The 23,746-nt window shown below is 48.3% G+C and overlaps 1 protein-coding gene across 4 annotated transcripts in view; it reads left to right on the top strand.

The window, feature by feature from the left end:
• The first annotated feature begins 600 nt into the window (after window positions 1–600).
• Window positions 601–23,746, top strand: part of EEF1AKMT2 (EEF1A lysine methyltransferase 2) — a 161,689-nt gene continuing 138,543 nt past the window's right edge. For 3 of the 4 annotated variants that reach the window (XM_063962152.1, XM_063962153.1, XM_063962151.1), the window contains exon 1: window positions 637–709. Coding sequence is in view for 1 of the 4 variants with exons in the window: in XM_063962148.1 (XP_063818218.1) it covers window positions 637–695 (59 nt within the window). In the remaining 3 variants the exon portion in view is untranslated. Of the gene's footprint in view, window positions 710–23,746 lie in introns of all 4 variants that reach the window. The other variant, XM_063962148.1, reaches the window with a different exon arrangement.

A 23,746-nucleotide genomic window follows, 5' to 3' on the forward strand; every position in this document is an offset into this window, starting at 1 on the left:
CCTGTCAGCGGAGATAGTGGCTCAGACCCTGCAGGGCGGACACTACTCCCCCCCTTAGTCCCACGAAGCAGGGAGTCTGTTGCCAGCAGCCTCCCTGTGCCTAAACTAACTCTTGGAAAAAAATAAAACTCCTCCGGGCACATTTTCTAAACTGAGTCTGGTAGGAGGGGCATAGAGGGAGGAGCCAGCCCACACTCTCAAACTCTTAAAGTGCCAGTGGCTCCTAATGGACCCGTCTATACCCCATGGTACTAATGTGGACCCCAGCATCCCCTAGGACGTAAGAGAAATGGAGAATGAAGGTTATGTAGTGAAAGCCACATAGGGGTACATTTACTAAGCAGTGATAAGAGCAGAGAAGTGAGCCAGTGGAGAAGTTGCCCATGGCAACCAATCAGCACTAAAGTAACATCTATAATTTGCATACTATAAAATCATACAGAGCTGCTGATTGGTTGATGGGGAAATTTCTCCACTGGCTCACTTCTCCGCTCTTATTACTGCTTAGTAAATGTTCCCCTTAATCACTTTAAGGCTTAATACATTTAGGCCTGGGGTAGTGATTGGATAAGTAACTGGATCCAACCATTCAGTATTTGGATAAGAGGCCCAACCAAGGCTTTCCATTTCAGGAATATGAAGGGGATGATGGCAATGAATACAACACTCGCTGTGGAATGTAGCATTTCAGTCTCGTAATTACTATAAGGTATTTTTTTTAAACTTTATAGAGGCTGCTAAAATATTCTGCATTTTGATTGTTCAAGCCTTCAGTGCTCTGACTTTTAACCACGAGTCACAGAACTTTTGAGATCAGTAAATTGTCTGTAAACCTGTAAGGTTTTTTGTCTTTTCTTTTGGTCTAGAAGGAGTATACGACTCCTCCTTGCTTTCATTACTTTCACTTTCATCCACTAACAGAATTTATTCTTCATCCATAACAATATCTATTTTTTTACCCTTACAGAGAGAGAGTTTTTCCACTTTAATTTTGAGTGTGACTCCAAATCCAGACCTCCATGGGTTAATAAATTTGATTTCCATTGATCATTTTTGTGTGATTTTGTTGTCAGCACATTCAGCTATGTAAAGAACAAAGTATTTAATAAGAATATTTCATTCATTCAGATCTAGGATGTGTTATTTTAGTGTTCCCTTTATTTTTTTGAGCAGTGTATGTGTGTGTGTGTGTGTGTGTGTGTGTGTGTGTGTGTGTGTGTATATATATATATATATATATATATATATATATAGCAAACTGAAAAGGTTGGCACTCCCTGCCAATAGAGCAACTGCCCCGATGCCTTCCTTATGGTGTATAGGAATCTGTGGTCTTCTACAGAGGGGTTAGCCACAGCCCGCTCCCAATCACTAAAAACCAGGCGGCACTCCAGGGACTTGTAAACTCAAGTGAAGTGTATTCTTAAATCAAAAAGTAATAAACAAAGGCATATCTTGCAGACGTTTCAGCGCCACACAGGACGCTTTTTTCAAGGCTATATGCAGTGCATATAGCCTTGAAAAAAGCGTCCTGCGTGGCGCTGAAACGTCGGCAAGATAAGCCTTTGTTTTTTACTTTTTGATTTAAGAATACACTTCACTTGAGTTTACAAGTCCCTGGAGTGCCGCCTGTTTTGGATTTTAATACCTACCGGTAAATCCCTTTCTCCTAGTCCGTAGAGGATGCTGGGGTCCACTTTAGTACCATGGGGTATAGACTGTTCCGCAGGAGCCATGGACACTTTAAGACTTTTCAAGGGTGTGAACTGGCTCCTCCCTCTATGCCCCTCCTCCAGGCCTCAGTTATAGGAACTGTGCCCAGGGAGACGGACATTTAGATGAAAGGATTTACTTATAATTTAATGGTGAGATTCATACCAGCTCACACCTCAGCCATGCCGCACAACATGGCATTCAACATAACACATGCCAACGGCATGAACAGTTGCAGCAAGATGCTGAAAATAACCGTAACACAACATCTGTGTAACTACAAACGTAACAACTGCAGGTAAAGTACGCACTAGTTCAGGCGCCCAGCATCCTCTACGGACTAGGAGAAAAGGATTTACCGGTAGGTATTAAAATCCTGTTTTCACATACGTCCTAGAGGATGCTGGAGTCCACTTTAGTACCATGGGGTTATACCAAAGCTCCAGTACGGGCGGGAGATTGCGGATGACCCTGCAGCACTGATTGACCAAACTTTAGGTCCTAATCGGCCAAGGTGTCAAACTTGTAAAACTTTGCAAACGTGTTTGCCCCTGACCAAGTAGCTGCTCGGCAAAGCTGTAATGCCGAGACCCCCCGGGGCAGCCGCCCAGGATGCGCCCACCTTTCTAGTAGAATGGGCTTTTACCGACTTCGGTATCGGCAATCCTGCCGTGGAATGATCGTGCTGAATCGTCCCTCTGATCCAGCGCGCAATGGTCTGCTTAGAAGCAGGACACGCAATCTTGTTGGGAGCATACAGGACAAACAGAGCCTCTGTTTTCCGTACCCAAGCCGTTCTTGCGACATCAATTTTTTAAAACTCTAACTACATCAAGAGACTTTGACGCAGCGAAGGTGTCAGTAGCCGCTGGCACCACAATAGGTTGGTTCATATGGAAATACGAAACCACCTTTGGAATAAATTGCTGGCGAGTTCCCAACTCTGCTCTATCTTCATGGAAGATCAGGTAAGGGCTCTTGTGGGACAAGGCCCCCAACTCAGACACCCGCCTTGCGGATGCCAAGGCCAATAACATGACCACTTTCCAAGTAAGAAACTTCAATTTTATCTCCTTCAGAGGCTCAAACCAATCTGATTGCAGGAACTGCAACACCACATTAAGGTCCCATGGTGCCACCGGAGGCACAAATGGAGGTTGGATGTGCAGCACTCCTTTCACGAACGTCTGAACTTCTAGAAAGGAGGCCAATTGTTTTTGAAAGAAAATCGACAAGGCCGAAATCTGGACCTTGATTGAATCCAATCGTAGGCCCACATCCACACCTGCCTGTAGAAAATGGAGAAAATGTCCTAACTGAAAATCTTCCGTTGGAGCCTTTTTGGATTCACACCAAGACACATATTTTCTCCAAATACGGTGGTAATGCTTAGATGTTACTCCTTTCTTGGCCTGAATAAGTGTGGGAATGACTTCTTTTGGAATACCCTTTCGGGCTAGGATCCGGGGCTCAACAGCCATGCCGTCAAACGTAGCCGCGGTAAGTCTTGATATACGCACGGCCCCTGCTGCAGCAGGTCCTCGCGAGGAGAAAGAGGCCGAGGATATTCTAGGAGTAACTCCTGAAGATACCGAGCCCTCCTTGGCCAGTCTGGGACAATAAGGATCGCTCGAACCCTTGTTCTTCGTATGATTTTGAGAACTTTTGGTATCAGTGGAAGTGGAGGGAAAACATATACCGACCGAAACACCCACTGGGTCACCAGTGCATCCACTGCTATTGCTTGAGGGTCTCTCGACCTGGAACAATATCTCTGAAGCTTCTTGTTGAGACGGGATGCCATCATGTCTGCTTGGGGAACTCCCCAAAGACTTGTCACCTCTGCGAAGACTTCTTGGTGGAGGCCCCACTCTCCTAGATGGAGATCGTGTCTGCTGAGGAAGTCTGCTTTCCAGTTGTCCACTCCCGGAATGAAAATTGCCAACAGAGCTCTTGCATGTCTTTCTGCCCAGAGGAGGATCTTTGTCACCTCTGCCATTGCTGCTCTGCTTATCGTTCCACCTTGACGGTTAATGTACGTGACTGCTGTTACATTGTCCGACTGGATCTGCACGGGTTGATCTTTAAGAAGATGCACCGCTTGTAGAAGGCCGTTGTAAATGGCTCTCAATTCCAGAACGTTTATGTGAAGACAAGTTTCTTGACTTGGCTACCTTCCTTGGAAGCTTTCCCCCTGTGTGACTGCTCCCTAGCCTCGGAGATTTGCATCCGTGGTTACTAGGACCCAGTCCTGAATCCCGAACCTGCGTCCCTCTAGGAGGTGAGAACTGTGTAACCACCACAGGAGCGAAATTCTGGCGTTGGATGACAGGATTATCCTCTGATGCATGTGTAGATGGGATCCGGACCACTTGTCCAATAGGTCCCCCTGGAATACTCTGGCATGGAATCGGCCAAACAGTATGGCCTCGTAGGCCGCTACCATCTTTCCCAACAACCAAATGCATTGATGAATCGACACTCTTGTTGGTTTCAGAATTTGTTTGACCATTCTCTGGATTTCCTGAGGCTTTTCTACTGGAAGAAATACCTTCTGTTCTTCTGTGTCCAGTATCATCCCGAGAAAGGACAATCTTGTCGTCGGTTCCAATTGTGACTTTGGAAAATTTAAGATCCAACGGTGATGTTGGAGTACTGTCAGGGAGAGTGCAATGTTCTGCATCAACTTTTCCCTGGACTTCACTTTTATCAGGAAATCGTCCAGATAAGGAATTATATTGACTCCTTGCAGTCGAAGGAGTACCATCGTCTCCGCCATCACTTTGGTGAATACCCTCAGTGCCATGGAGAGTCCGAACGTCATCGTCTGAAACTGGTAATGACAATCCTGTACTGCGAATCTCAGATAAGCTTGATGCGGAGGATAAAATAAGAATTTGCTTACCGATAATTCTATTTCTCATAGTCCGTAGTGGATGCTGGGAACTCCGTAAGGACCATGGGGAATAGCGGCTCCGCAGGAGACTGGGCACAAATAGAAAGCTTTAGTACTACCTGGTGTGCACTGGCTCCTCCCCCTATGACCCTCCTCCAAGCCTCAGTTAGGATACTGTGCCCGGACGAGCGTACACAATAAGGAAGGATTTTGAATCCCGGGTAAGACTCATACCAGCCACACCAATCAAACCGTATAACTTGTGATCTGAACCCAGTTAACAGTATGATAAACAGAGGAGCCTCTAGAAAAGATGGCTCACTACAACAATAACCCGATTTAGTTAACAATAACTATGTACAAGTATTGCAGACAATCCGCACTTGGGATGGGCGCCCAGCATCCACTACGGACTATGAGAAATAGAATTATCGGTAAGTAAATTCTTATTTTCTCTGACGTCCTAGTGGATGCTGGGAACTCCGTAAGGACCATGGGGATTATACCAAAGCTCCCAAACGGGCGGGAGAGTGCGGATGACTCTGCAGCACCGAATGAGAGAACTCCAGGTCCTCCTGAGCCAGGGTATCAAATTTGTAGAATTTAGCAAACGTGTTTGCCCCTGACCAAGTAGCTGCTCGGCAAAGTTGTAAAGCCGAGACCCCTCGGGCGGCCGCCCAAGATGAGCCCACTTTCCGTGTGGAATGGGCTTTTACAGATTTTGGCTGTGGCAGGCCTGCCACAGAATGTGCAAGCTGAATTGTACTACAAATCCAACGAGCAATAGTCTGCTTAGAAGCAGGAGCACCCAGCTTGTTGGGTGCATACAGAATAAACAGCGAGTCAGATTTTCTGACTCCAGCCGTCCTGGAAACGTATATTTTCAGGGCCCTGACTACGTCCAGCAACTTGGAGTCCTCCAAGTCCCTAGTAGCCACAGGTACCACAATAGGCTGGTTCAGGTGAAATGCTGAAAACACCTTAGGGAGAAATTGAGGACGAGTCCTCAATTCTGCCCTATCCGTATGAAAAATTAGGTAAGGGCTTTTATAGGATAAAGCCGCCAATTCTGACACGCGCCTGGCTGAAGCCAGGGCCAATAGCATTACCACTTTCCATGTGAGATATTTTAAGTCCACAGTGGTGAGTGGTTCAAACCAATGTGATTTTAGGAACCCCAAAACCACATTGAGATCCCAAGGTGCTACTGGAGGCACAAAAGGAGGCTGTATATGCAGCACCCCTTTGACAAACGTCTGAACTTCAGGAACTGAAGCCAGTTCTTTTTGGAAGAAGATGGACAGGGCCGAAATTTGAACCTTAATGGACCCTAATTTTAGGCCCATAGACAGTCCTGTTTGCAGGAAATGCAGGAAACGACCCAGTTGAAATTCCTCTGTAGGGGCCTTCCTGGCCTCGCACCACGCAACATATTTACGCCAAATACGGTGATAATGCTGCACGGTTACATCCTTCCTGGCTTTGATCAGGGTAGGGATGACTTCATCCGGAATGCCTTTTTCCTTCAGGATCCGGCGTTCAACCGCCATGCCGTCAAATGCAGCCGCGGTAAGTCTTGGAACAGACAGGGTCCCTGCTGGAGCAGGTCCCTTCGTAGAGGTAGAGGCCACGGGTCCTCCGTGAGCATCTCTTGAAGTTCCGGGTACCAAGTCCTTCTTGGCCAATCCGGAGCCACGAGTATAGTCCTTACTCCTCTCCTTCTTATGATTCTCAGTACCTTGGGTATGAGAGGCAGAGGAGGGAACACATACACTGACTGGTACACCCACGGTGTTACCAGAGCGTCCACAGCTATTGCCTGAGGGTCCCGTGACCTGGCGCAATACCTGTCTAGTTTTTTGTTGAGGCGTGACGCCATCATGTCCACCTTTGGTTTTTCCCAACGGTTCACAATCATGTGGAAAACTTCTGGGTGAAGTCCCCACTCTCCCGGGTGGAGGTCGTGCCTGCTGAGGAAGTCTGCTTCCCAGTTGTCCACTCCCGGAATGAACACTGCTGACAGTGCTATCACATGATTTTCCGCCCAGCGAAGAATCCTTGCAACTTCTGTCATTGCCCTCCTGCTTCTTGTGCCGCCCTGTCTGTTTACGTGGGCGACTGCCGTGATGTTGTCCGACTGGATCAGCACCGGGTGACCTTGAAGCAGAGGTCTTGCTAGGCTTAGAGCATTGTAGATGGCCCTTAGCTCCAGGATATTTATGTGAAGTGATGTCTCCAGGCTTGACCACAAGCCCTGGAAATTTCTTCCCTGTGTGACTGCTCCCCAGCCTCTCAGGCTGGCATCCGTGGTCACCAGGACCCAGTCCTGAATGCCGAATCTGCGGCCCTCTAGAAGATGAGCACTCTGCAACCACCACAGAAGAGACACCCTTGTCTTTGGGGACAGGGTTATCCGCTGATGCATCTGAAGATGCGATCCGGACCATTTGTCCAGCAGATCCCACTGGAACGTTCTTGCGTGGAATCTGCCGAATGGAATCGCTTCGTAGGAAGCTACCATCTTTCCCAGGACTCTTGTGCATTGATGCACTGAGACTTGCCCTGGTTTCAGGAGGTTTCTGACTAGGTCGGATAACTCCCTGGCTTTTTCTTCCGGAAGGAACACCTTTTTCTGGACTGTGTCCAGAATCATCCCTAGGAACAGAAGACGTGTTGTCGGAATCAGCTGCGATTTTGGGATATTTAGAATCCAGCCGTGCTGCCGTAGCACTACTTGAGATAGGGCTACTCCGACTACTAACTGTTCTCTGGATCTTGCTCTTATCAGGAGATCGTCCAAGTAAGGGATAATTAAAACGCCTTTTCTTCGAAGAAGAATCATCATTTCGGCCATTACCTTGGTAAAGACCCGAGGTGCCGTGGATAATCCAAACGGCAGCGTCTGAAACTGATAGTGACAGTTTTCTACCACAAACCTGAGGTACCCTTGATGAGAAGGGTAAATGGGGACATGGAGGTAGGCATCTTTGATGTCCAGAGACACCATATAGTCCCCCTCTTCCAGGTTCGCGATCACTGCCCTGAGTGACTCCATCTTGAATTTGAACCTCTGTATGTAAGTGTTCAAAGACTTCAGATTTAAAATTGGTCTCACCGAGCCGTCCGGCTTCGGTACCACAAACAGCGTGGAATAATATCCCTTCCCTTGTTGCAGGAGGGGTACCTTGATTATCACCTGCTGGGAATACAGCTTGTGAACTGCCTCCAATACTGCCTCCCTGTCGGAGGGAGACGTTGGTAAAGCAGACTTCAGGAACCGGCGAGGGGGAGACGTCTCGAACTCCAATTTGTACCCCTGAGATACTACTTGCAGGATCCAGGGGTCCACTTGCGAGTGAGCCCACTGCGCGCTGAAATTCTTGAGACGGGCCCCCACCGTGCCTGAGTCCGCTTGTAAGGCCCCAGCGTCATGCTGAGGACTTGGCAGAAGCGGGGAGGGCTTTTGTTCCTGGGAAGTGGCTGTCTGTTGCAGTCTTTTTCCCCTTCCTCTGCCCCGGGGCAGAAAAGAGGAACCTTTTGCCCGCTTGCCCTTATGGGGACGAAAGGACTGAGCCGGATAAGACGGCGTCTTTTTATGTTGAGAGGCTACCTGGGGTAAAAATGTGGATTTCCCAGCAGTTGCCGTGGCCACCAGGTCCGATAGACCGACCCCAAATAACTCCTCCCCTTTATAAGGCAATATTTCCATATGCCGTTTAGAGTCCGCATCACCTGACCACTGTCGCGTCCATAATCCTCTTCTGGCAGAAATGGACAGCGCACTCACTCTTGAAGCCAGAGTGGAAATATCCCTCTGTGCATCTCGCATATATAGAAATGCATCTTTTAAATGCTCTATAGTCAACAATATACTGTCCCTATCCAGGGTATCAATATTTTCAGTCAGGGAATCCGACCAAGCTACCCCAGCGCTGCACATCCAGGCTGAGGCGATTGCTGGTCGCAGTATAACACCAGTATGTGTGTATATACTTTTTAGGATATTTTCCAGTTTTCTGTCACCTGGTTCCTTGAGGGCGGCCGTATCCGGAGACGGTAACGCCACTTGTTTTGATAAGCGTGTGAGCGCTTTATCCACTCTAGGGGGTGTTTCCCAACGCGCCCTAACCTCTGGCGGGAAAGGGTATAATGCCAATAACTTTTTAGAAATTATCAGTTTTTTATCGGGGGAAACCCACGCTTCATCACACACCTCATTTAATTCGTCTGATTCAGGAAAAACTACAGGTAGTTTTTTCACACCCCACATAATACCCTTTTTAGTGGTACTTGCAGTATCAGAAATGTTTAACACCTCTCTCATTGCCGTGATCATGTAACGTGTGGCCCTACTGGAAGTCACGTTTGTCTCCTCACCGTCGACACTGGAGTCAGTATCCGTGTCGACGTCAGTATCCACCACCTGAGGTAACGGCCTTTTTAGAGCCCCTGATGGTTTCTGAGACGCCTGGACAGGGACTAGCTGATTAGTCGGCTGTCTCATGTCATCAACCGTCTTTTGTAAGGAGCTGACACGTAAATCCTTCCATAAAGCCATCCACTCAGGTGTCGACTCCTTAGGGGGTGACATCTCTATTATAGGCAATTGCCCCGCCTCCACATCATTTTCCTCCTCATACATGTCGACACAAACGTACCGACACACAGCACACGCACAGGGAATGCTCTGATAGAGGACAGGACCCCACTAGCCCTTTGGGGAGACAGAGGGAGAGTATGCCAGCACACACCAGAGCGCTATATATAGATATAGAGACAACCTTATATAAGTGTTTCTCCCTTATAGCTGCTGTATTGTTAATATCCCACCAATTAGTGCCCCCCTCTCTTTTTTACCCTGTTTCTGTAGTGCAGGACTGCAGGGGAGAGTCAGGGAGACGTCCTTCCAGCGGAGCTGTGAGGGAAAATGGCGCCTGTGTGCTGAGGAGATAGGCTCCGCCCTCTTCTCGGCGGCCTTTCTCCCGCTTTTTGTGAAAATCTGGCAGGGGTTAAAATTCATCCATATAGCCCAGGAGCTATATGTGATGTATTTTTAGCCAGCCAAGGTGTTTCTATTGCTGCTCAGGGCGCCCCCCCCCCCCCCAGCGCCCTGCACCCTCAGTGACCGGAGTGTGAAGTGTGCTGAGAAGCAATGGCGCACAGCTGCAGTGCTGTGCGCTACCTTGTGGAAGACAGGATGTCTTCTGCCGCCGATTTGCCGGACTCTTCTTGCTTCTGGCTCTGTAAGGGGGCCGGCGGCGCGGCTCTGGGACCGAGCTCCAAGGCTGGGCCTGTGATCGGTCCCTCTGGAGCTAATGGTGTCCAGTAGCCAAGAAGCCCAATCCACTCTGCACGCAGGTGAGTTTGCTTCTTCTCCCCTTAGTCCCTCGATGCAGTGAGCCTGTTGCCAGCAGGTCTCACTGAAAATAAAAAACCTAAACTAAAACTTTCACTAAGAAGCTCAGGAGAGCCCCTAGTGTGTACCCTTCTCGTTCGGGCACAAAAATCTAACTGAGGCTTGGAGGAGGGTCATAGGGGGAGGAGCCAGTGCACACCAGGTAGTACTAAAGCTTTCTATTTGTGCCCAGTCTCCTGCGGAGCCGCTATTCCCCATGGTCCTTACGGAGTTCCCAGCATCCACTAGGACGTCAGAGAAATGGGAACATGTAAGTAGGCATCTTTTATGTCCACTGACACCATGAATTCCCCCTCCTCCAGATTGGAAATCACTGCCCTCAGAGATTCCATCTTAAACTTGAACCTTTGCAGGTAGAGATTCTGATTTTTCAGGTTTAGAAATGGTCTGACTGAGCCATCCGGCTTCGGAACTACAAATAGGGTTGAATAAAACCCTTCTCCTTGTCGAGACAAGGGAACCAGGACAATGACTTGATCCTGACACAATCACTGTATTGCTGCTGCTACCACTTCCCTATCCGTGACAGAAGCTGGTAAGGTCGATTCGAAAATACGGCCAGGGGAAATGTCATGAAACTCCAGTTTATACCCGTGGGACTCTATTTGTACAGCCCACGTGTCTAGGCCAGATTGAACCCAGAACTGACTGAAGAGTTTCAGACGTGCCCCCACCTGAGCGGACTCCCGCAAGGGAGCCCCAGCGTCATGCTGAAGTTTTGGCCTAAGCAGAGGTTGATTTCTGCTCCTGTGAGACACTGTGGACTTTATTTCCTTTTCCCCTACCTTTACCCACAAAGAAAGGGGGGCCATTAAACTTTTTTTTTTTATTATTATTATTGGGTCGAAAAGACTGCATCTGAGAGTGATGTGTCTTTTACACCGCCGCAGGAGCATTAGGTAAGAATGTCGACTCTACCTGCGTTAGCCGCAGAACTAAAGCATCCAGCCCATCTCCAAATAAGGCCTCACCTTTATACGGGAGAGCCTCCATATTCCTTTTGGAGTCTGCGTCAGCATTCCATTGGCTAATCCACAACGCCCTCCATGCTGAGACTGCCATGGTAGCGTTTCTTGATCCCAAGAGACCAATATCTTTCATGGTTTCTAGCACGTACGCAGCAGCATCTATGATATCACCTACCGTTAGGAGTATCTCGTCTCCATCTATTGTGTCAATGTCTAATGACAAGTTTTCTGACCACTTTTCAATAGCACTACTCACCCACGCACAGACAATGGTAGGACTGAGTAGTGTCCCATTGGCCAAATCAATAGATCACCTCACGAACTTGCGGTCTGCCGGCTCCTTAAGTGAAGCCATTCCAGGCGCTGGGAGAAACACCTTTTTCCTTTTATGACAGGGCCCTGTCTAAAATGTGGGGTGACTCCCACCTTTTGGAAAAAGGTAAGCTGCCTGAATTCCTTTTGGGAATCTGAAATTTCTTATCAGGTTAAATCCGACTCCCTCCAAGACTGTTCAACTCATGAAGTGGAGGGAAAATTACATTACTTCTTTACTAAAGTAAACCCTCTCCTGTGGTAAAAGAGGGGGCTTCGTAACTTCTAACGCCTCCTTTATAGCTAAAAACACATTTTTAATGCTTTTCGCTAACTTAGAACCTATTCCTCTGGAATCACTAGTGTCGACACAGGAATCAGAGTCCGTGTCGGTATCAGTTTGTACTACTTGTGCAAATTTGTATGTGACCCAGAGGGGTCCCTGTAGATGAAAGGCAGAACTATTAAAAATCACATCTTCAACAAATTATTTTCAGTTTTCTGCATGAGATTCAGTCCAACCTCTTACTGATATGATTCACACTATCACGTAACCTTTCACCCAGTCAGGTTCTTGGTGTCATATTACAACTCTGTGTCCCTAACATGGCTCCCACAGAGGAAGAGCTCCCTGCCTCAGACATGTCACACACGTGCACAATCACACCACAGACCCTCCGGGCTTATAGGGGACAGACCCACAGTAAAATCTGTCAGAGGGACACAGAAATGAATTGCCAGTCCACAACTCAGCGCTTAAATAAAAAATCCCTGTGTCGTGTACTTTGTACACAGAGACTTTCCGCTATATATATATATATATATATATATATATATACATATATTGCCATAATATCACAATATACACTTTCCCCCCCTCTTTGTACTTTGATACTAAACAGAAACTGAGAGGAGGATCAGCATTTCTTCCCCTGCATTTTGCTGGAAGAAAATGGCGCTGAGCAGTGTGCTGGTTGCCTGAGGAGGAAGTCCTGCCCCCGTAATGGCGCGTTTCCCCACAGACTTTATGCTACCAATATTTATACTGGCGGGGGTAGGGCTGTGCCACAGCATCTTATGCCCCTTATATGCCAGTGTTACAAGGTTTCATGCTGCCCAGGGTGCCCTGCACCCTGCAGTGCCTGTGTGTGTGGGTAGCATGGCGCGCAGCGCTCCCGCCCGCTGCGCGGTACCTTTCAGCCATCACAATGTCTGAAGATCCTTTTCTTCTTACACTCACCTGTCTTCTGACTTCTGGCTCTGTAAGGGGGGTGACAGCAGGCTGTGGGAGAGAGCACATAGCCGCAGCTAGCGTTCAGCATCCCTTCAGGAGCTAATGGTGTCCTGTCAGCCAGAAGCAGAGCCATGAAACTATTTAGGAAGTTGGTTCCTAATTCTGGCCCCTAAGTCCCACGAAGCAGGGAGACTGTTGTCAGCAGTCCTCCCTGAAAATAAAAAACCTAACATAAGTCTTTCAGAGAAACTCAGTAGAGCTCCCCTGGAGTGCATCCAGTCTGCCTGGGCACATTTCTAAAACTGAGGTCTGGAGGAGGGGCATAGAGGGAGGAGCCAGTTCACACCCTTGAAAAGTCTTAAAGTGCCCATGGCTCCTGCGGAACCGTCTATACCCCATGGTTCTAAAGTGGACCCCAGCATCCTCTAGGACGTATGAGAAATATATATATATATATATATATATATATATATGGAGTAAGAAATAGAGGAATAGGGCGCCCAAGGATTATGTCAACCCCAAAATTTAAAGAACCTCAGAAAATTACACGGTATGATTAGATCTGGCATTAAAATATAAAAATATACTGTTCATTTAATAATTTATTTCAAAAAATGCGGAAGCATACATGGTGTCCATCATATTACATAGTTAACAAGATGCAAATCTCCTGTGTTTTGTGGACGGTGCAGATAAACTTCTGCCTGTATCCTTAATCTTCCTTATTGAGTATTCGGAGATAACATCAGAAAATAGAGTAATATCCCAACGCGTTTCGTCTAATATCAAGACTTCATCAGGGGTGTGTCTCTGATCCTTGATAAATAATGACAAAAGAGAACTATTTTGATGAACCCAGACAATCAATCAAGGATATTCATAAGGAAAAATCGATAACCACCATTGTGGTAATATCACTCCAACCTCTAGAGTCGACTAACCAAATTCAATTAAGGAGGTTCAGAAGGTGAATGAAGTCGGCTAATTCCAACCAAAAAGAACCTCAAAGGTCAGCTCAAAAAATGGAGCTTATGCATACAAAAGATCCTTGTATGAATAAATGGATTTTGGAACCTTCCAACAGCAAGTCAGTGATTGTCCAGTCCTCCATGCATGGAGGACTGGACAATCACTGACTTGCTGTTGAAAGGTTCCAAAATCCATTTATTCATACAAGGCAAGCCTCCCCAGCAAGCTGGTACTTGGAGAACCACAAGTACCAGCATGCGGGGGGGAAACGGGTTCGCTGGTACCTGTAGTACTAATACAAAAAAAATACCCAACAAAAAAAAGGGCACACACACCGTGACAGTAAAACTTTATTACATACATGCACACCTACATACATACATACTTACCTATGTTCACACGAGGCTCGGTCCACTTCTCCATGTAGACTCCACGGGGTACCTGTGTAAAAAAATTATACTCACATAATCCAGGGTAGCAAGTGTCCTCTTTGTAATCCTCGTACTTGGCAAAAAAACAAACCGAAAACCCGAACCACGCACTGAAAGGGGGGCCATGTTTACACATGGGACCCCTTTCCCCGACTCCTGGGACCCCCCTGACTCCTGTCAAAGAGGGTCCCTTCAGCCAATCAGGGAGCGCCACGTTGTGGTTTGTTTTTTTGCCAAGTACGTGGATTACAAAGAGGACACTTGCTACCCTGGATTATGTGAGTATAATTTTTTTCACAGGTACCCGTGGAGTCTACATGGAGAAGTGGACCGAGCCTCGTGTGAACATAGGTAAGTATGTATGTATGTGTGCATGTATGTAATAAAGTTTTACTGTCACGGTGTGTGTGTCCTGTTTTTTGTTGGGTATTTTTTTTGTATTAGTACTACAGGTACCAGCGAACCCCCCCCCCCCCCCCCGCATGCTGGTACTTGTGGTTCTCCAAGTACCACCTTGCTGGGACTTGTAGTACTGCTACAAAAAACAATATTCTATTTTTTTCACAAGGCTATCAGCCCCCCATCCGCTGCCCTTGGATGGGGGGGACAGCCTCGGGCTTCACCCCTGGCCCTTGGGTGGCTGGAGGGGGGGACCCCTTGATTTAAGGGGTTCCCACTCCTCCAGGGTACCCCGGCCAGGGGTGACTAGTTAGTGATTTAATGCCAGGGCCGCAGGGACCAAGATAAAAGTGTCCCCCGGCTGTGGCATTATCTCTCTGACTAGTGGAGCCCGGTGCTGGTTCCAAAAATACGGGGGACCCCTACGCTTTTTGTCCCCCGTATTTTTGGCACCAGGACCAGGTGCAGAGCCCGGTGCTGGTTGATCAAATATGGGGGAACCCCTGTCATTTTCCCCCCCCATATTTTTTCAACCAGGACCGGCTCAAAGAGCCCGAGGCTGGTTATGCTTAGGAGTGGGGACCCCACGCAATTTTGTTCAGATTTAAAAACAATTAAAACACCTTTTTAAGGTACACAATGAAGCCCTGCACGGATCTCACAGACCTGGCCGGGATTCCTTGTGTTTTGTCAGGCAGTGTTTTACTCATCACTCCCGTAAAACACTGCCTGACATTACGAATCACATCGATATCGGAAAATACGATTTTGGAAAAGTCGGCAGCTTAGTGAATGACCGTATCAGGAGTCAAAAAGTTGCAGTAATATGCACCCGATACCATTCGAGATCAAACACCCTTAAAAACGGCAAAAACATGAATCTTTGTAAATATACCCCCATGTATGCTTCTGTATTTTTTTAATAAATGATTAAATGAACAGTATATTTTTATATTTTAATGCCAGATCTAATCATACCGTGTAATTTTCTGAGGTTCTTTAAATTTTGGGGTTGACATAATCCTTGGGCGCCCTATTCCTCTATTTCTTACTCCATTTCTATGTTTAGTTCCCCCTAACAGGGAACTTAGTGGAATTAGGCAGCCAGTTGTACTAGTATCGTTTGGATACTGTTTCTCACATCCCTTATATTATAATAGAATAACGCAGGAGGGGAGTATTGTTTTTGTATGTATATATATATATATATATATAATTTTTTATTAATAGGGGCCCCCACAAGTGTGTTGTCCAGGGGCCGCAACAGACGCCCCCACAGACCTTAATCCGGCTCTGCAGGTACTGTAGTAGTATTTTACAAGAAAGATAGGCTTAGTACATCTACCCTACTGTAGGAAGTCCAATCGGCAATACAGCTGATCACTAAACGTTCTATATCAACAGTGACATCACAAAGGCTGTTTATGATGATAGTCCCATGATCAGTCTACTCAGGTGATACACCCCAACCTGCCTGCATTTTATCACATCTATCTGTCTGTCTGTCTGTCTGTCTGTCTGTCTGTCTGTCTGTCTGTCTGTCTGTCTCTGTGTCTATATTTATGTTAAAACAAACTTACCTTACTCGGGGCCTGATTCATGTTTGTACACAAAGGCAATTGTAATTGTGATTTTCTAGGCTATGGATCTGTTGATGTTAGCAAGTGAAGCTGCCGCCCAGAAATGAGAAGAGCCGCCCACCGGAGCCGTCACAAACCCATCCGCAATTGCGTACACATTTGCAGCCTAAATGCATACCTCCCAACTTCTGTCCATGGTGAATCGGGACAAGATGCGCCGGAGGTGCGACCGCGGCTGCAAAGGGGGTGGAGCTTTGTGTAGAGGATTGGGTCCCACGGTAAGGGGGCGTGGCCTATTGCCGCAACCCCCGTTTTCGTCATTTTGGGGGCGTGCCCAGCTCTCCATGAGCTGCTGGACAGCCCGCTTCCCTCCTTGTGCTGATCTATTCAGTGGGATCACCGGCTGCTTTGCAAAGCAGAGCAGCGGTGATCACTACCTCTCCCAACTGCCCCCCCGCCCGTGGGACACTGCGATCCGCGGGAGGGACAGCGGGATAGTGTCCAATTAGCGGGACTGTCCCACTGAAATCGAGACAGTTGGGAGGTATGTAAATGCAAATATGAGGAACACTGGGGATAAGGTTAGGCCAGGGCCGTCTTTTCGTATGGGCTCAATGGGCACTTGCCCAAGGGCTCCAGGAGTATACGGGCTCTAGGCTGATAGCTTAGGGTCCCCTCTTTCTAGGGGTACCAGATTTTTGAAAATTGGCCAATGGGAACTGGAGATATTTGATGTCAAAGCAGTGGTCCCCATCCAAACCTGTTAATTGCTCTTCCCAGCCAGATATCTCAGGCTCTGTCTGACTTAGAGTTTTTCTGAGGGTATACTCCAAAAGCTGGTACTCTCCCCTGTCAGTGGACACTGGCAGCTTGTCTCTACTATGCCCTAACTCAGAGATATCAGCCTTTAAGCAACTGGTCCCTACTCCAGCTCCACACCTAATATGCAGTTTTATATTTTCGTCAGTGGATGGCTCTGGCTCCTGAACTCTGATCTACAGGTCACCAGTACCTTCTGAAAGGCGGGACCCTCCAGTTTGTTTTTATGCCATTGAATGCTACAAAATCGATTTCCAGGAACTGGAGATATCTGCAGTCAAGCAAGCTGCCTTCCTACCAGAAAATTATGAATATTAAGCCCACTCCACTATCCACCCCTCCCCTACGTATTAAACAACCCCTACCACCCTGGAAGTCATGTACCAGGGCCCCCTTCATTCAGCCCAATGCCCCCATCTACAGTTTAGTGTTCTCCCTCCCGCCCCATCTTTGCAGTAAAGGAGTAATTAGCAGAAATTACTGCTCCAGGTCCTACATGCTGAGCGGAAGATAGTACACGTCCTACTGCCAGCAGGACATCAAAGCTGCTGCTGATAGCACCTCCCACCCTTACCACTGGAGGATGGGGGGCCCCAGTGCATTGCTGTGCCCAGGGGCCTACACTGCTGTTAAGACGGCCCTGGGTTAGGCCTTTGGCTACGCAGACTAGACCCAGCTGTAGTGACGCAGGAGCCATGTTTTTGCAGGTATGAGCTCACAGCTGATGGCAGATACACGCTCCGAAAACCCCCAGGGCAGTAGAGAGCCTGACTGGGCCCAGGTACTTTTCAGGAGGCGTAGCCTAGTCACAGGAGGCGCGGTCATGCACCGTAAGAAAAAATAAGAATTTACTTACCGATAATTCTATTTCTCGTAGTCCGTAGTGGATGCTGGGGACTCCGTAAGGACCATGGGGTTTAGCGGCTCCGCAGGAGACAGGGCACAAAAGTAAAAGCTTTAGGATCAGGTGGTGTGCACTGGCTCCTCCCCCTATGACCCTCCTCCAAGCCTCAGTTAGGATACTGTGCCCGGACGAGCGTACACAATAAGGGAAGGAAGGATTTTGAATCCCGGGTAAGACTCATACCAGCCACACCAATCACACTGTACAACCTGTGATCTGAACCCAGTTAACAGCATGATAACAGCGGAGCATCTGAAAAGATGGCTCACAACAATAATAACCCGATTTTTGTAACAATAACTATGTACAAGTATTGCAGACAATCCGCACTTGGGATGGGCGCCCAGCATCCACTACGGACTACGAGAAATAGAATTATCGGTAAGTAAATTCTTATTTTCTCTGACGTCCTAAGTGGATGCTGGGGACTCCGTCAGGACCATGGGGATTATACCAAAGCTCCCAAACGGGCGGGAGAGTGCGGATGACTCTGCAGCACCGAATGAGAGAACTCCAGGTCCTCCTCAGTCAGGGTGTGCCCCTGACCAAGTATCAGCTCGGCAAAGTTGTAAAGCCGAGACCCCTCGGGCAGCCGCCCAAGATGAGCCCACCTTCCTTGTGGAATGGGCATTTACATATTTTGGCTGTGGCAGGCCTGCCACAGAATGTGCAAGCTGAATTGTACTACACATCCAACTAGCAATCGTCTGCTTAGAAGCAAGAGCACCCAGTTTGTTGGGTGCATACAGGATAACAGCAAGTCAGTTTTCCTGACTCCAGCTGTCCTGGAAACTATATTTTCAGGGCCCTGACAACATCTAGCAACTTGGAGTCCTCCAAGTCCCTAGTAGCCGCAGGTACCACAATAAGCTGGTTCGGGTGAAACACTGACACCACCTTAGGGAGAAACTGGGGATGAGTCCGCAGCTCTGCCCTGTCCGAATGGACAATCAGATATGGGCTTTTTTGAGACAAACGCCGCCAATTCTGACACTCGCCTGGCCGAGGCCAGGGCCAACAGCATGGTCACTTTCCCTGTGAGATATTTCAAATCCACAGATTTGAACGGTTTAAACCAATGTGATTTTAGGAATCCCAGAACTACGTTGAGATCCCACAGTGCCACTGGAGGCACAAAAGGGGGTTGTATATGCAGTACTCCCTTGACAAACTTCTGGACTTCAGGAACTGAAGCCAATTCTTTCTGGAAGAAAATCGACAGGGACGAAATTTGAACCTTAATGGACCCCAATTTGAGGCCCATAGACACTCCTGTTTGCAGGAAATGCAGGAAACGACCGAGTTGAAATTTCTTCATGGGGCCTTCCTGGCCTCACACCACGCAACATATTTTCGCCACATGTGGTGATAATGTTGTGCGGTCACCTCCTTCCTGGCTTTGACCAGGGTAGGAATGACCTCTTCCGGAATGCCTTTTTCCCTTAGGATCCGGCGTTCAACCGCCATGCCGTCAAACGCAGCCGCGGTAAGTCTTGGAACAGACATGGTACTTGCTGAAACAAGTCCCTTCTTAGCGGCAGAGGCCATGAGTCCTCTGTGAGCATCTCTTGAAGTTCCGGGTACCAAGTCCTTCTTGGCCAATCCGGAGCCACGAGTATAGTTCTTACTCCTCTACGTCTTATAATTCTCAATACCTTGGGTATGAGAAGCAGAGGAGGGAAGACATACACAGACTGGTACACCCACGGTGTTACCAGAACGTCCACAGCTATTGCCTGAGGGTCTTTTGACCTGGCGCAATACTTGTCCAGTTTTTTGTTCAGGCGGGACGCCATCATGTCCACCTTTGGTCTTTTCCAACGGTTCACAATCATGTGGAAGACTTCCCGATGAAGTCCCCACTCTCCCGGGTGGAGGTTGTGCCTGCTGAGGAAGTCTGCTTCCCAGTTGTCCACTCCCGGAATGAACACTGCTGACAGTGCTATCACATGATTTTCCGCCCAGCGAAAAATCCTTGCAGTTTCTGCCATTGCCCTCCTGCTTCTTGTGCCGCCCTGTCTGTTTACGTGGGCGACTGCCGTGATGTTGTCCCACTGGATCAATACCGGCTGACCTTGAAGCAGAGGTCTTGCTAAGCTTAGAGCATTGTAAATTGCCCTTAGCTCCAGTATATTTATGTGGAGAAAAATCTCCAGACTTGATCACACTCCCTGGAAATTTTTTCCCTGTGTGACTGCTCCCCAGCCTCTCAGGCTGGCCTCCGTGGTCACCAGCATCCAATCCTGAATGCCGAATCTGCGGCCCTCTAGAAGATGAGCACTCTGTAACCACCACAGGAGAGACACCCTTGTCCTTGGAGATAGGGTTATCCGCTGATGCATCTGAAAATGCGATCCGGACCATTTGTCCAGCAGATCCCACTGAAAAGTTCTTGCGTGGAATCTGCCGAATGGAATCGCTTCGTAATAAGCCACCATTTTTCCCAGGACTCTTGTGCAATGATGCACTGACACTTTTCCTGGTTTTAGGAGGTTCCTGACTAGCTCGGATAACTCCCTGGCTTTCTCCTCCGGGAGAAACACCTTTTTCTGGACTGTGTCCAGAACCATCCCTAGGAACAGCAGACGTGTCGTCGGAAACGGCTGCGATTTTGGATATTTAGAATCCACCCGTGCTGTCGTAGAACTACTTGAGATAGTGCTACTCCGACTTCCAACTGTTCTCTGGACCTTGCCCTTATCAGGAGATCGTCCAAGTAAGGGATAATTAAGACGCCTTTTCTTTGAAGAAGAATCATCATTTCGGCCATTACTTTGGTAAAGACCCGGGGTGCCGTGGACAATCCAAACGGCAGCGTCTGAAACTGATAGTGACAGTTCCGTACCACGAACCTGAGGTACCCTTGGTGAGAAGGGCAATTTGGGACATGGAGGTAAGCATCCTTGATGTCCAGGGACACCATATAGTCCTCTTCTTCCTGGTTCGCTATCACTGCTCTGAGTGACTCCATCTTGATTTGAACCTTTGTATGTAAGTGTTCAAAGATTTCCCATTTAGAATAGGTCTCACCGAGCCGTCTGGCTTCAGTACCACAATATAGTGTGGAATAATACCCCTTTCCTTGTTGTAGGAGGGGTACTTTGATTATCACCTGCTGGGAATACAGCTTGTGAATTGTTTCCAATACTGCCTCCCTGTCGGAGGAAGACGTTGGTAAAGCAGACATCAGGAGCCTGCGAGGGGGAGACGTCTCGAATCTCCAGTCTGTACCCCTGGGATACTACTTGTAGGATCCAGGGGTCCACTTGCGAGTGAGCCCACTACGCGCTGAAACTCTTGAGACGACCCCCCACCGCACTTGAGTCCGCTTGTACGGCCCCAGCGTCATGCTGAGGACTTGGCAGAAGCTGTGGAGGGCTTCTGTTCCTGGGAATGGGCTGCCTGCTGCAGTCTTCTTCCCTTTCCTCTATCCCTGGGCAGATATGACTGGCCTTTTGCCCGCTTGCCCTTATGGGGACGAAAGGACTGAGGCTGAAAAGACGGTGTCTTTTTCTGCTGAGATGTGATTTGGGGTAAAAAAGGTGGATTTTCCAGCTGTTGCCGAGGCCACCAGGTCCGATGGACCGACCCCAAATAACTCCTCCCCTTTATACGGCAATACTTCCATGTGCCGTTTGGAATCTGCATCACCTGACCACTGTCGTGTCCATAAACATCTTCTGGCAGATATGGACATCGCACTTACTCTTGATGCCAGAGTGCAAATATCCCTCTGTGCATCTCGCATATATAGAAATGCATCCTTTAAATGCTCTATAGTCAATAAAATACTGTCCCTGTCAAGGGTATCAATATTTTCAGTCAGGGAATCCGACCAAGCCACCCCAGCGCTGCACATCCAGGCTGAGGCGATCGCTGGTCGCAGTATAACACCAGTATGTGTGTATATACCTTTTTAGGATATTTTCCAGCCTCTCAGCTGGCTCCTTGAGGGCGGCCCTATCTGGGGACGGTACCGCCACTTGTTTTGATAAGCGTGTGAGCGCCTTATCCACCCTAAAGGGTGTTTCCCAACGCGCCCTAACTTCTGGCGGGAAAGGGTATACCGCCAATAATTTTCTATCGGGGGAAACCCACGCATCATCACACACTTCATTTAATTTATCTGATTCAGGAAAAACTACAGGTAGTTTTTTCACACCCCACATAATACCCTTCTTGTGGTACTTGTAGTATCAGAAATATGTAACACCTCCTTCATTGCCCTTAACATGTAACGTGTGGCCCTAAAGGAAAGTACGTTTGTTTCTTCACCGTCGACACTGGAGTCAGTGTCCGTGTCTGTGTCGACCGACTGAGGTAAATGAGCGTTTTACAGCCCCTGACGGTGTTTGAGACGCCTGGACAGGTACTAATTTGTTTGCCGGCCGTCTCATGTCGTCAACCGACCTTGCAGCGTGTTGACATTATCACGTAATTCCTTAAATAAGCCATCCATTCCGGTGTCGACTCCCTAGAGAGTGACATCACCATTTCAGGCAATTGCTCCGCCTCCTCACCAACATCGTCCTCATACATGTCGACACACACGTACCGACACACAGCACACACACAGGGAATGCTCTGATAGAGGACAGGACCCCACTAGCCCTTTGGGGAGACAGAGGGAGAGTTTGCCAGCACACACCAAAAACGCTATAATTATACAGGGACAACCTTTATATAAGTGTTTTTCCCTTATAGCATTTTAATATATATATACATATCGCCAAATAAGTGTCCCCCCTCTCTGTTTTAACCCTGTTTCTGTAGTGCAGTGCAGGGGAGAGCCTGGGAGCCTTCCCACCAGCATTTCTGTGAGGGAAAATGGCGCTGTGTGCTGAGGAGAATAGGCCCCGCCCCCTTTTCGGCGGGCTTCTTCTCCCGTTTTTCTGAGACCTGGCAGGGGTTAAATACATCCATATAGCCCCCAGGGGCTATATGTGATGTATTTTTAGCCAGAATAAGGTACTATCATTGCTGCCCAGGGCGCCCCCCCCCAGCGCCCTGCACCCTCAGTGACCGCTGCTATGAAGTGTGCTGACAACAATGGCGCACAGCTGCAGTGCTGTGCGCTACCTTATGAAGACTGAAGAGTCTTCTGCCGCCGTTTCTGGACCTTCACTTTTCGGCATCTGCAAGGGGGGTCGGCGGCGCGGCTCCGGGACGAACCCCAGGGTGAGACCTGTGTTCCGATTCCCTCTGGAGCTAATGGTGTCCAGTAGCCTAAGAAGCCAATCCATCCTGCACGCAGGTGAGTTCACTTCTCTCCCCTAAGTCCCTCGTAGCAGTGAGCCTGTTGCCAGCAGGACTCACTGAAAATAAAAAAAAAAACCTAACTTTTACTCTAAGCAGCTCTTTAGGAGAGCCACCTAGATTGCACCCTTCTCGGCCGGGCACAAAAATCTAACTGAGGCTTGGAGGAGGGTCATAGGGGGAGGAACCAGTGCACACCACCTGATCCTAAAGCTTTTACTTTTGTGCCCTGTCTCCTGCGGAGCCGCTAAACCCCATGGTCCTGACGGAGTCCCCAGCATCCACTTAGGACGTCAGAGAAAAATACTGAAAAAAAAATGTATATTAAGCGCCTCCATAGCCACACTGCAACTCAGCACACAGCAGCATGTGCTGGGCTGAGGAGAAGACCTGTAGCTGCTGTCAAGGGGGAGGGTGCCCAGGCTCCCCACTGGGCCCCTTCATCAGACCTAGGCCCGGGTAATTTGTACCCTCTCCCCCCCCTCTCTCAGCACCACTGATTGCACTTGAAACCTGGATTTTTGTTAGTGGAAAAGGGTCCAGTCACCCGGGAATCCTTCCTGGTACCTAGCAGGGTTTTACCCATATTTACCGACTTTTACATTTTCCTCTCCAGGAGATGCCCAGAGACGAGAAGCAGGTGAAGGAGATGGGGCAGAGTCAATTGTGTCCTTAGGCCCTGCCCCTCGCGGTAAAGCAGCCGTGATTGGGCACCAATTAAATAGTGGTTGGGCTAAAATTACGTTAATGTCATATAATTGTGATTAGGCTCCACCCCCGCCGTGAGGACAACAGATTGCTGGTATTTAGCCCCGTGTTCTACGTACTTGTCTAGGAAGTGGGTACACT

This window comes from Pseudophryne corroboree, chromosome 3, assembly GCF_028390025.1.
Source record: "Pseudophryne corroboree isolate aPseCor3 chromosome 3, aPseCor3.hap2, whole genome shotgun sequence".
Taxonomy (NCBI): domain Eukaryota; kingdom Metazoa; phylum Chordata; class Amphibia; order Anura; family Myobatrachidae; genus Pseudophryne; species Pseudophryne corroboree.